This window comes from Squalius cephalus (genome assembly GCF_949319135.1).
Source record: "Squalius cephalus genome assembly, chromosome: 4".
Taxonomy (NCBI): domain Eukaryota; kingdom Metazoa; phylum Chordata; class Actinopteri; order Cypriniformes; family Leuciscidae; genus Squalius; species Squalius cephalus.
Genome location: NC_137125.1, coordinates 32,138,523 through 32,152,971, shown reverse-complemented (window position 1 = coordinate 32,152,971; position 14,449 = coordinate 32,138,523). Strand labels below are relative to the sequence as shown.

The following is a 14,449-nucleotide window of genomic DNA, read 5'->3' as shown; positions in this document are numbered from 1 at the left end:
TCATTTCTAAGTAGGGTGATGATCCCATGGGGTATAGCTCTGGTTACATTATCAAATTCTTTTCTTGGAGGATGGAATTTAAATTTATGGGTGAAGTCGTCATAAGTTAAAATTTGATTTGAGTTATTTAATAATTGGGATACCAGTAGAATATCATGTTTAAACCAGTTTTCTATAAAGAGAGTCTTGTTTCTATGTTCATGTTGTTCCAGATAAAACATTTGTGAGGGGAGAAATTGTGCTTGTATAGAAGAGACCAACAAGTTAGAGCCTGTTTATGGAATATTCGCTTCTTATTTATTAAATCCATGCAATTGGTTGATGACAAATTGCTTAAAATTAAGATAGCCAACAATTAAACAAAGTTCACTTTAAAGAAAGGCTTCCTACAAAATCATGTCTCCCGATATAGCCTATTGCAAATTTTTTCATTTTCATTATCAACATGGGAAAAATAACATTATAATATTGGGACGACGTGTGTATCAGGCGTCTTATTAGGCGACGTGCCTGGTTCAGACGTTATGATTTTTTATACATTTCTCACGTACGCCGTCGCCACGTCGCCGTAAGGTATACGTTGTCGCCGCCGGTCTCTATCAATCCCATTCAAAAATAGACACGGACTGACGGCGACGGAAGAGTAGACTGCTCCTTCGCCTTCTTCAGTGTAGTCTTAGAAAAGTCACGTTTTACTCGCCATACTCACCTGCTCTCTGTGCTTTGGTCCAGTACACCAGTCTAAGTGCAGATGGTGCAATCGACTTCCAAAAAATAGTAAAAACACTCTTGGATGGAAATTTGGTGTAGAAACGTATTTGGTCGTCCGACGAACAGTATCGGCTGAAGAGAGTAGGGGGTGGTAGACCAGTGTTTTGCAACTTGGCTTCTAAGTCATGGATGTAATCCAAAGCCTCATCCAGAGCACCTGTAAAGGTAAAAAATTTAAAACCAGTCTTAACATATTTATGCTACCTTTCAACACAACACAGTAATCATGTTTTAAAAAGTATTTTAAGTATTTAATTAGAAATTACATTTCATTTATTTTTGTTAAGGAAAATGCAAATGACAAAATACTCAAAAGTAATTAAATACAAGTAATTAAAATAGGGGAGAGCAGGGCACAACCTAACACAGGGCCAGTTGTAATACACTTGTTTTAAATACTTCCACACATGCTAGTATGATGAAACTTAGTGTATTTACTAGCTGCCACATCAATAAATTGTTTCATTATTTAAAAAAAAAAATACATTATTTTATATGAACACTTAATAATTGTATTTTATTGAGAAAATATTTTAAGATTTCTTGTATATATTTTTTGATTAGATCAGATTACATTTTAAACTATATGGTCGTGTTGTTCAATTAATTTGGGGAAAAAATAAATACTCTAAACCCAAAGTAGGTTTACAAAAATGGAGAAAGTCAAAAAAAACCTCTCCCCTACTGCCCATTAGAGGATGACACGGGAGTGGATTTTCACTCCTGTCCCGTCCCACTCCCATAGAAAGAAATCTTGTCCCGTCCCACTCCCAGACCAAAGTTTTAAAAATAATCCCATCCCATCCCGCTCCTGGTAAATTGACTCCCACTCCCATCCCGCTCCTGTTTAAACTGACTCCCGCTCCTGTACCGCTCCCATATTTTTTTTTCTTCAATTAGTGTTTAGTTAATACATAATTTGATTTAATCTGCTCTCCATCCTGTTTTAGACCAGCTGCTGAGCCCGTTTCTAGATTTTCTCCAGAAAATGGAAGACAGCAAATAAAAGAAAAACAGTATTCACACCACGTCTACAATAGTTTAATAAACCCAAACAGCACATAAAGCTGCCTTTTTCTCATTTATTGTTGAGTAAACAATACATTTATAGTTTACATTTATAGTTTTTTTTAATTACGTTAACGATTTTCATCAATTATGCTCTTGCATAATGAGTCCAATTATGGGTATAAATTCAATAAATATTATTCCTGTCAATAGAAATCTGATGTAAATCTATGAGAATCTATCAATATTACTCAAAATCTGCACATTTTTGAGCTAAAGCCCTGAGGGACGTTGTTTTGTGTATCGCTGTCATGACGACAGCACAGGAGTTTTTTTGTGAATGAAAGCGGCTGACGCGCATAATTCATATTAAAGGTATCGACGCATTTTTTCATTTCATAACTCCTGACACAAATTAAGAAATAACTGTCACTATAAGTTTCTCAGAATACAATAGTGGTCAAATACTGAAACTTGAGTATTATATCTTTTTAATGATGTATAGTTTGTCAATGTATAACATTAAATCTGATAGTAACTTTGAACTAAATAAATAAAATAAAAAAACGCTTCAGTGCGCCGACGCACTGGTGAGGCTTAACAGGTTAAAAGGAAACTACAAAATGGTGCATTTACTTTTTTTATTTTTTTGTCGTCTTTTGCTATTGGTTGATTCCCGCTCCCGTCTGCTCCCGTTAACCATTTTTCATGTACCGTCCAAATCCCGTGATTAATAGCAAAGATGACTCCCATCCTGCAGGAATCCCACGGGAATCCCGTGACCCGTGGGATTCCCGAAAAAATGTCAGCCTCTACTGCCCATCTCTGGCCCCTTACAGCTAGACAGCATGAGACTATGTTACAGATGTAGGCTAACGTTAGTTGAATTTCGTGAACAGCTTATTATAAACATTAATTTGTTCAGGTAGAAATGCATTTATCCAATAACGGTACACATTATGAACACATTATGAACAATCTTACCTGCAGGTGGGTGTGTCACGTAGTCGTGATCCATCCTTACTGCCTTAGCCACCATGTCGCTATCTTCACAGCATAGCTGTATAGGACTGACGTTTGAAGGTTCTGTCATATACTGACTCCCTTCTCAAAGGAGCTGTATAGTTGTTCCAAGGGAATAGGCTCGGGACAACACCACTCTTCAGGCGGCGAACGATGCAGCCACCACTGTAATCATCCGGAGCGAAGTGCCGGCTGCAGACATAGGTGCTACCTGTTTTTACATTAAAACTATGCCCTTCCTCTCTTCGGATCGCCTGTATCCATTTGGGTTTCAGGTTTGGATCCACAGGAAAAGAATTAAATGAAAGGTAGGGCTGTTTTTGGTTGGAAGACGAACAGCCTGGAACACAACAGAAACTGCGACTCTTTGACTCTGCCATTTTTCGTATCTGCCGCTATGATAACAGGAAGTTCTAATACACTTCATTGACGTATTTCCGTTCGAAAAATGCGGAAGTGCGTAAAAGGTCTGTTATATTTCACTTTGTTTGTACTTCAGTAACGCCTTTTATCAAGTCTGGTGACCAAGTCAATGGCAGTGAAATTAAGTATGTGTTGCACAAAAATATTTAGCCATTACTTGCAAATACGGTGGGTTTGTTCAAATGTACTTTTAGTACGATTGTTTTAAACGTGTAAAACTGCACAGCATTAACCCACCAAATCATTTGGGTCCGGGGGCTCCTCCCCCAGAAAATTTTTAATTTCATTGATGTGATTTCCTGCATTCTGGTGCATTTTAGGCCACCCATGTCCCTTGCTTATACCAATAAAATAACTCAAACCAGTCAATACCAATGGTCTAAAAAGACAATATTATTTGAACTGCCATGTAGAAATCAACAGTTTCACAAGTAATGATAATGAACAAGTTGCATGTTTATTATGCTCCGTGTCCAGATAGAAAAAGTGCAAACACAGAACGATAAATTATAGTAGGAAATACAACAATCTAGTTCTTTAATCAATCCCCAGCTGTAGACTACATATCTTTAAAGTTCACTGTAGACAAATTGGATAATGGATAACAGTCTGTGTTGATACTAGAGAAAGAGAGATGGCTCTCAAAGAAAGGGTGGGACAACATTCTTGAAGAACACCAAGTATGAGAAGAAAAATGATTTTAACATTTTAACTAGTATGAAACACAGTAATCCAGCTCAGAACTTCGAAACAAAAAAAGCAAAGCAAACATACAGTTACATTCCTATTGAGATCACTATTTTAATGGCAAATGTGTGTGAAACATCAACATGGTGTGTGTGACTGTGAGTGAGAGAGAGAGACTGAGTGAGTAAGAGAATGACAGCATAAAAATGAATACGCTATATTCACTAAAAATTGTGGCAACAGATTACAAGCAATATTATTAATTAAATTATTGAGTAGATATAGCGTATTCATTTTTACAGAGTTGGAGAGATAGATGGGAGGGTGAGTGTGTGTGTGAGAGAGAGAGAGAAAGAGAGAGTAAAGAGTAGAGAGAGACTAACATATGGTGTCTGTGACAGTTAGATTTGTGTATGAGAGGTAGATGGAGTGAATGTGTGAGTGAATGCGGGGGTGAGTGAGAGTGAAGGGGATGGAGAACTTTTATTTGTACAGGAACTTTGCTCGTCTGTCTTTCTGAGTGGCAAATCTCTCAATGACCCTTGTGTTGAAATCTGGAATGTCCCGTGTGAGTTTTTTCTCTATAGAGAGCATAGCCAGAGCGTTGAGGCGATCTTGTGCCATCGTGTTCCTAAGGAAAGTTTTTATCCTCTTTAAAGTAGAGAAGCACCTCTCTGATTCTGCTGTTGTCATTGGTGTGGTGATGAGGATCTTGAGAAGACTTACAGTTTCGGTGAATGTGTCTTGAAGGTTATTTTCTATTACAACCTGAAAGAGAGCCAGTGCACCACTGCAACCCTGGAAGTCCTCATTTTCATAGATCAGGGACAGTTCTGTTTTAAGTCTGGCTTTGTCCAACATGGGATAGGCATCCACCGTGGTTCCTAGTGCTGAATCTGGGAACTTTCTGCTGTGTTGTGGGAACAAGTCTCCTTGCAACAGAGTGGCACTGATGAGATGATTGGTGAAAGAAAACCTCTCCTTGACATGGCTCATAATGGTATCACATACCTATGCAATGATACATAATTGTAGAAAAGTAAGCACAGAAAACATTAAGTTTTCACATTTCTCAGTTCAACAATACAATAAAATCAGCATATTCATAGCAGTTACAATTTTGTTATGAACAAGTAAGTTTTATTAATTATAATTATAACACACACACTAGCTGTCATTCTCTTATCCACTCAGTCTCTCTCACACACACACACAATCACTCACTCACTCACTCTCTAATAAGCTTTATTGGCTGTCTGTGTCACTCTCACACATACACACCATATACACAATAATTAATAAAAGCACAAATGTGAAAAAAATATCATATAATTTCTGCATTCTCCAGTAGATAGATATGTCTAATAATGACAATTCAGAATACAAAAATGTGCAAACGAACACGAATACATATAGGCTAATAGAATACAGAAATAGAATTTCTGTTACTGCTTACCTCTATTGCCAGATGCTGTTGCGTTTCTTCTCCCATTGCCCTCCGTTTCTTCAGGGGTGGTTCCTGTACAGGTCCCCTATACTCCTCATCCTCAACTAGAGAAGGAACGGAGTCCCTGATCCAAAATAAGTTTCACAAGTCACTGTCCACCCTGAAATTACTGTATCAGAAACCAACTTGCTGGAGATATAAAAATAATTTTAATAAAACTGTATTAACTAAAATATGTGCTGTTGTGTTGGGCCTAGTCAATGTTATCTAGATTCATCACAAATAAATTCACTAGTCTAACATGTTGGCGAAATTGTGATATTTATGATAAGTTCTATTGTGCTCAGCCATGTGGATTTATGTTTTTATTGTTTAGGCTACATGAGCATTTTTTCAGCCAATATGCAAAATCATAGCCTACCTGATAGCCTGTATGCTGTGAGTGAACCTCTGGGTGATCCCTGTGATGAAGACAGAGTCTATGTTCCTCTTCTGCAGATGGTTAAACAGCATGTCTACATGTGGCATGATTTTGTGGAATAACGCCAGGATGAAACAGAAAACCTCATCTTCCAACATTCTCATACAACCCCCGTCTGAAAAAAACTGGCCGATCTTTGGGATGTGGGATGTTGGATGTTGCCTGCTGCATAATGAGGTTCAATTGATGCGCATAACAGTGAACGTAGTATGCACTCCCGTACTGCCCTACAAAGGCAAAAGACCTTAAGTCGCTAGAGTGTGGAACTGAGAAAAATGACTTTAAAGATTTTTAGTTGTCCCGCCAAATTAATTATAGGTAGGACACTGGAAATCTGGCAAATAGATGTTTAAGTAATGGAAATTATATACATAAAAAAAATTTGAGCTCAAACTTGACTTTTGACCACTATTTTAAAGTTACTGTACTCTGCCTTTGTATTGTCAGCAAAAAGTGAGAAGTCATGCCAAGGCAAAAGGCAGTAACTTCCACATTATCAATATTTAGTTGCTGATCACCATTAACAAAATCATTATAGTAACACCTGTATAAAATCTAGTGATCATGGCATTTATTTTGTATGATTTACAATTATTTATAGCCATCTACTTATTGCTATCCTGTGCTTTGGTTGCATTCTGATGGCATTATTAATACATTTGACATGACAAAATACCTCCATAAGATATATTAGTCCAGCGTTGACTCGACCCTGACTCGACCGCGTTTAGGGCGGGGCTGAAGGCGAAGTTTTGGCACTCTGCCAGCTAGTTTGCCAAGCTTTAATTCTTGGTTGTATTCATCTGATACGGCAATGTGTAATGTTTTTCTGTCAACTCTGCATAATCCTTCGCGATCGATATCGCACGTTTGTTGATGGAGCGGGTTCAGACCATATTAAATGTTCTGACCGCAATTGTGCAGGACAAAGCTCTGAGGACATCAGAAGTTAGAGGGACTGATGGCAGCTGTACAAAGTACACAGGCTACACCGTAATTTTAATTTGAATGGACATTAAAACAAAGGCAGATAACCGTACAATCTGGTAGGTAGCATTATTTGATTGAACACCGGCACCGTAACTTCATATTGACGCGCGGCTGAACAAAGGCAGAGCACCGTAACTCGTAATTTGAGCGTTCCAAAACAAAGCCAAAGAGCGGTAACTGATGTTACGGTGTTCTGCCTTGGTTTCTCATGGGCTTTTGGAAGTTACTGTTAAGACAAATCATTATTTTCTCGAAAAAACAACGGAATTGATTCAAGATACTTATCCACATGATAAAGGAGGTCTTGAATGTGCCAAAAATATAAATAACTCATTTTCGACCAAAAACGAAGTTACGGTCTTTTGCCTTTGCACGGCAGCGTAGACGTCTTGCACTTTACGCTGCACTCCACCTGTAGCACCCCTCATCACTGCGGCACCATCATAGGCCTGGGCAATTAATTTTCCCTCTTGTCCCGCAGGAAGGATGGTGCTCAGCCTTTCCAATAATGCAGTGGCAATCGTATCAGCGGTCGCATTTGGAAGCGCGATAAACTCAAAAAAGCGTTCTTGAATGTTGTTGTGGCCATCTATGTACCATCGGTTGTCTCGTCTGCCTGAATGGCAATATAGTCCGACTGTTTCACCTCTTCCAGAATGCGGTCTCTGAGAACTGACAACATGCAGTCTAACAGTTCATTTTGCACGGTCTTCGAAGTGCCTTTAAAAACAGTGGCGTTCTCCAGGTGCACCTCCAACTCACGGTCGATTGAGGCCATGAGATCAATTAGACCCAGGAAAATGCCAGGGTTTTCTGATGCGTCACTCTCATCATGACCACGCAAAGCAAGTTCAAAGGCACCACAAAATTTCACGGCATCAATGATCTTTGACAAAATATGCCGATTCCTGTCCACCTCCTCGTTGTGCCTTCTTATGGCAATGCGGTGTCCCTCATCTAGCTGTGTGGCTATGCTAATTCGGCCTAGCATGGCTAGCTTCACAGAGTTGTCCATATGCACTCTTGCCCGTTCATGTTTCTTAATGCGTTCTGACATATGTTTCAGGTCTGTCACCCCTGTCTGTGTCCACAAGCTATCACAAGCACTTGTTTTAAACAGTATGCAAGGGAAGCAAAAGATTGCATTGGCGTAACCACAGCTAGTAAGCCAAACCTTTCGATCGAACCAACCAACCTCGGGAAAAGGTTCTCTTGTAGGTTTTCTCCTTTTCTCGCACCTGTTGGGTTATATTCACCTCTGGCTTGTCTGGTCCGAGTTCTTTTACAATTAGTTTTTCCGCTAATGTTCTTCTTTCGAAGGGATACAGGTGTAGAGATTTAACTGAATTTGGGGCTAGCTCAACTCCCACGACTACATTAATGCTACTCGACGTCGCCGGCACTGCCATAGTGCACTCGCACTCCTCTGAGGTAAATGTCCCGTGCAGCAGGTGCACTGCTCTAATCTTGGTACTACGGGCGATATTTTCAGAGCCCCCAAACCATAAAATTCGACGACGATGATTGGCAAAATATAAACTTTTTTGCGTAGCAACAGGAGAACCATTGGCTTAAATTCCAGCACTCTAGGGCTGAGCGAACTGGAGCCCAGGGAAGACAGCCTATTGGCTACTACTACACCAACATGAAGTGAATGCAAATATCATTCTGGAGAGTTCTAAACACATTCTAAAGTAAAACCATTAATAGCATGTCATTAACACAGATTATTTTTCAAAATGAGAGATTATTAAAAATGTATTATTATTAAATAAAAAAATAAATAAAATTAAAAAACTGGCAGGGAGGTCGGCGCCCCAGCGCCCTCTATGGGCGAGCCGCTGCTGTGTCAAACATACAGGTAATACAAAAACTAGGGCTGGGCGATATATCGCTTTAAAAATGTAGCGACAATGGCATCTGCTTTTCACATTAAGTAGATCATGTGATGGCGAACACATCATCTTTGTCCTTAGCTGGTTAATTATTCTCTCGAGGACCATTTACCAGCCAGGCTGGTATTCCCCCCCAGTCATACATTAACGTAAACAAAGGGGGACCCTTGTAAAACCCCCCAGTTCAGCATGGATTTCCTGTGACTTTACAGCCTCAAATACATTCCAACAGACACACACACACACACACACACACTCGTGGACTTTCAACCAGAAACCCACCACGAGATGCAACTGAAGCACATTGCCATATATGGACTTCCACATAGTAAAATTTCATTTTACCATTCATTACAAATTTATAATAGAGGTGTGACTTGCTAGAGTAAAATCTTTAATTCTGAAGGTTCATTGAAAGAAAATCACTCAATAGTGTCTTGTAATACGACCTCGACCTGGTCATAAACCTTTATGGTTCCAAAGCTGCAGCTCATCCTTTTCCTGCAAGCCCACATTCCATACACTTCCACACAGGCGATCCAAGAACCATGTTTTTCATATGTATTTTTATGTGTGTATAATTTCCATGGCAGATTGAGATTTTCTATGTTCTATCATAGAAATCCATTGACTCTTAAAATGCTCAGAATCCTACATTAGAAATGCATATCTGTATTCCCATGTCCGTACACCATGTCTGGTATCATTCTAATCGTAGTGATCTCACGGAAATATATATATGTATTAGATTACAGTAAAATGTATTATTCTGTATGTACAATCTTAAGAGGAAATATGAATCCTTTCTCTCATAAGACAAATGGTCAACGGAGGCGGGTTTTTTTCTTCACACAAAGAGAATTTTCCCGCTTCAGAAAAGACAATCTGATTCGCTGTCGTTCCAAGAGAAGGCGTAAACAGATGTTTGTTAAAAGGCAGAAACCCCCTCATCACACTCTCTTCCTTCTTCGCTCACCGCTCTTCTCTCATCGATCCCGCTGACCTCCTCCTCCTTCTCCACGTGCAGCGCTGCTCCAGATGAACGGGCCTTGCCTTGGCCTCTGGGACACATGGCCCGCACCATGAAAAAGCCTGCCGTCTCTGCAACCAAGATCTGAAACCTCTCCCGTCCCGGGAGACGAACCTAATTTTCGCGGTAACTTAAATTCAAGTAAGCCTTTACATCGTCTTGCGAAACGACCCAGAAGACGAAGCCAGACGCAAACCAGCCGGACACGCACGCCTCTTTTACAGCCTCACCAGAAAGAGCACAGAATTCTGCAAGTATATTGAGTTGATAAAAGCTGTTTTCCGGGTGTCTATCTCTTAGGTCTGTGAATTAAGTTACCCTTCTTCCTCTTCTCTTCTCTTTCTTTCTTTCTTTCATTTCATTCTGATCACTTATGTTATTGTTTGGTTATCTGTTTGTTTGTTTATTGTTTGCATTTTTACGTACGTTTATATTCGTAGCTCATATAATCTATAGTTTTGCATTTATTAAAATTCATAAATACTTTTCACTGTCTCCGTGTTTGAAAACCCACCATTCTAAAGTCAATGAAACAAAAGATCTTAAGCTACAAGCTCGAAATATAGACTACTTGAGTAGTTTTAATTAATAAACTCAGGAAGTTTGATGTCCGTGGCCAGGACATGAAACTCTCTTGAAGTTTGTGAATATCTCTTCTTGACTGTAATGATTTTACATTTATTTCGCTGGACGAATTAAATGTTGGTCAGACCAGTCACAGAACAAGATAATCTCGATAATTGATAAAATAAATGTACATGCGACTTATGAATTATGACCATGAGTCATAAATATTAATATTCCCAAAATTCCCCATATTCTTGAGCTAATTCACATTTACCCAGAGTCGTATTCGTTACAAAAAATATATCGATATATTTTGAAATGCGATATGGATCAATTAGACCATATCGCAAATATCGATATAGTTAAAATTTTCAAATAGTCCGCCCCTCCTTTTCCACTCTGCGTGCTAAGAGCATGTTATGTTATTAGGGGCGAATCATGACTACTTCAGAAAACTCAGCACAATAGGAACTACCAGGCAGTGACATAAGTGTATGCTGAAATAAAGTCTTTCACCTCAGAAAAACGGACTTTCTTGTCCTGTCAGCCGTTATCCTTCAATATCCTTCAATCCTATCACTCTTCAATTGCATGCGCGGCTGCGGCGGCGCGCGCGCTGTGTATTGCCTCACTGTATATAAAGTGCAAAAGAAACTACGAGCATGCAACGCGGTTACGTTGTAAATTACACGAAATAAAAGTAATGCAGGTATGATTTTCATTCTATTCACCTGAGCAGTTTCCATGTTTCATTAAGTGTTATTGTTAATATTGTGTATTCACCATGGTAACTGTCGTTTCCATATTAACCCCAAAATGCCACTTTATTTTTCTTTGTGTTATTTTTTATATTTTTAAATGACTGTAGTGGCTCATACCACATTGTATTAACAAAAACTAGTTTGGGACTGCTATTTAATAGCTTTAGCATAGGCCTATACTGTTTGTTTATTTATTAGAACTAGTCTTTACTATTAGTCATATTCTTACAATTTATGTTAAGTAAAGGGGGACAGTGCTTGTGTGTGTGTTAACAAATTTTGTGTAAACGTGTTATAATTTGCCTATATGTATGTAGGCTATGTATGTATATATATAAGCAAATTATAACATGTTTACACAAAATTTGTTTATTCAATCATAATCAATAATTAATCATAATTAATAAATCTCAATTACAATTCCAAGGGAATAATCGGCAATTATGATTTTTGTCATAATCGTGCAGCCCTAAGGTGAAGAAACCTGTTTATTATTTATTCATTTGATTTTGGAACTGTTCACTGAAATAGCCGGTTTCAATAAAACTACATATATATCGTATATCGATATTCAGCCTAAATATATCAGGATATGACTTTTGGTACATATCGCCCAGCCCTAACAAAAACTAATTTATTAGCTGATATATAATTAATTTGATTCGTGAATTCTGTACATCTCTGGATGGTGAAAACGACATCTCCCATCGTTCCACTCTCCTTCATAGCATCATCAAGCTTCGTCTTTGTTATTGTTTAGAAAATGCGACCTCTGGCGGCAAAAAAATTACAGATTGTAGCTTTAATAAATACTGTCAAGACAAGATTAGTGCCACAATTTAGTCTAAAATATATGAAAGGCAAATATGATAATGACTAACCTCAAAGGGTGTATGCTGCATCTTCCTGGTACTGCAAGCTGAAGTTATAGGAGGAGGCAAACAGCCCTGCCAGGCCAGTGATGAAGTTGGGCTGTTATGGCGTCAAATGGTGGACAAAACAGCGCAAGCGCATATAAACACAGCGCGCAAGTGAATTCCAACAGTGTGAGCAACGTGACAAAGCTCGCACGTAAAATGTAAACATGCAGAACTCTCAAATTCCAAACTGGAGCACAAAAAATATGATTGTGCGCACAAATTAACAAGTCGCAAGCAGAAATAACAGCCGCGAGTCCTGACAGGTTCTACACGCGCGCGCAGATTTGAACACATACGCGCAGCTGAAATCTTTAGCACACGAGTCAGTTTTAACACTTTAAGGGGCGGGGCTCAAACCTTCCTGTTAACAAATGCTATTGGCTGCTGGCCAAATCCTGTATTGATTGGCTGCATCTCTTCAAATCTCTCGTGATTGGCTGTTGTTGGGCGAGGACAGACAGAAAGCGGGAAGATTGGGAATCGGATGATGGCAGACAGTAAAGAGGTAAGTTAACGTTATGGGTTTTATCTAAATTCCTATTTAATTTCTTGTAGCTGTAAGATGTTTTGTGCGTTTATATCTATAAATCTGTCTTTGTTAATAACTTAAAATAGGTGGAAATACAGAACGCAGCAAGGCGTTTAGTGAACCTGTTGAGAGATACCCCGAATGCAGGCCCATCTAACATTAATGTTGAAGGGAGCGTTAGTGTTTCACAAAATGGTAAGTGTAAACAGCTATAGATGTCAGATAGTTAAACAGCTTAGTGGCCATCCACTACTCAAAAGCCTCCATATGAATTCATAATGTAGATACTAAACTTCCTGCTCAGCTACTGTTCGGACGCTCTTGCTTACTGCTCCGCGCTTTGCTCTATCGCTTTTACATTTTATCTCCTATATTTTATATTTTATTTCCTTTTATCATCTAATTTTAACTTCAGCAAACAGCACAGTGCTCAGACAACAAAGTTTGGATTACTACAAAACGCAGAATTCTTTTACCCGACCAGCTTACATTCCGGGAAAGGAAAACAAAACTGCCTACATTCATACGGATAAGAGAGAAAATGCCTCTTCAGGTTCAAGAATCTACTTGCTGCACTAACTGCCACAGACTTTTACAAAGGATTGCAGTTCTCGAAACAAAGTTACTTACGGGACCACCAAACCAGACGGAGCACACAACAGAGCTTCGTCATGGACACCCTCAGCATACCGGTGAGTCCCATGAAACTAGTGCTCCTCGACAGGTAGAGAAACAAGCCGATCGACTTACTAATCGATGGCACAAACAGGGAGCTAGACCCAAAGGCACTCGAGACATCAGATTGTCACGAGCATCACATATTGCCGCAGTAGCATCCTCTACCCCAGATACAGCTCTGACAAGGATTGCAAACATTGGCCTTCTACCACCGCCTATACATCTTGAGAACAGATTTGAAGTACTAATGAATGTAAATGAGGAATCCCCAAATGTGATGAATATGATCGAACACAGACTGAATGGGCCAGTAGCTAACACTGATGCTAACTGGCGCTCAAGGTCGAGCAGACAGCGGCACTCAGCTCAGAGCGCAGCCGAGCCCAGGACTCTGATAGTGGGGGACTCGATAATCAGAAACATTAGCGGCAGGGATACAACTACATGCTGCCTTCCACAAGCAACAACATCTGATGTAAACAGGGAACTTCAGAACATTCTGATGAAACATAAGACTGCAAATCGACTCATCATACATGTGGGTAAGAATGATATTCATAAAGAGCAGTCAGAACTCCTTAAGAAGGATTTCAATGAACTTTTTGAAACACTTAAAAGACTGAAAGTTCAAACATTCATCAGTGGACCACTCCCAGCAAGAGGAACAAACAGGTTTTCACGGTTGCTTGGGCTAAATACATGGCTGCAAAAAACCTGCAATATAAAAGGAGTAAACTTCATTGACAATTTCAATCTTTTCTGGAGTAAGAGACAACTTTTTCATCGGGATGGCCATCACCCAAACAAACTTGGTTCAAGAGTGTTAAAGGACAATTTCTACTTCTCCCTCAATCATCCTTCTGCAGTTTGTGCCAATCCACTAAATCTGAACGGCACACACACACATGGACACAGTATGAATGACCACGGGACTTCACTTCAGCAGCAAAATGGACATGCGGTTGACATATCACACAAGGACAATGATAACACCACTCCGCCACAACAACCTCTGCTCACGGACACAATCTCAGCTGAGCCCTGCCCACAGAGAGACATATCAGAACTGCTTGAAGATTCAGCACCCAAGGACGACTTCCTGGAAAACAGCCAGGGAAGCCAGGACAGCATATCACAACCTCATATAACACCAGAGCAACAGCACCTTTCACCAGATACGCTATCCCTCTCTCCAGCATCACCACTACTGTGTTTCTCACAGAAAATGGAAGAACTGGT

General features: G+C 39.5%; 1 protein-coding gene across 1 annotated transcript; it reads right to left on the bottom strand.

Moving 5' to 3' along the window:
- Positions 1–4,201: 4,201 nt before the first annotated feature.
- LOC307157680 (zinc finger MYM-type protein 1-like) lies at positions 4,202–5,938 on the bottom strand (the record flags this gene model as incomplete). Its single annotated transcript, XM_079869607.1, has 3 exons — positions 4,202–4,923; positions 5,369–5,483; positions 5,781–5,938. The coding sequence occupies 3 exons, from the start codon at positions 5,936–5,938 to the stop codon at positions 4,396–4,398; spliced, it is 801 nt and encodes a 266-aa protein (XP_079725733.1). The 3' UTR covers positions 4,202–4,395.
- Between the last annotated feature and the right edge of the window lie 8,511 nt (positions 5,939–14,449).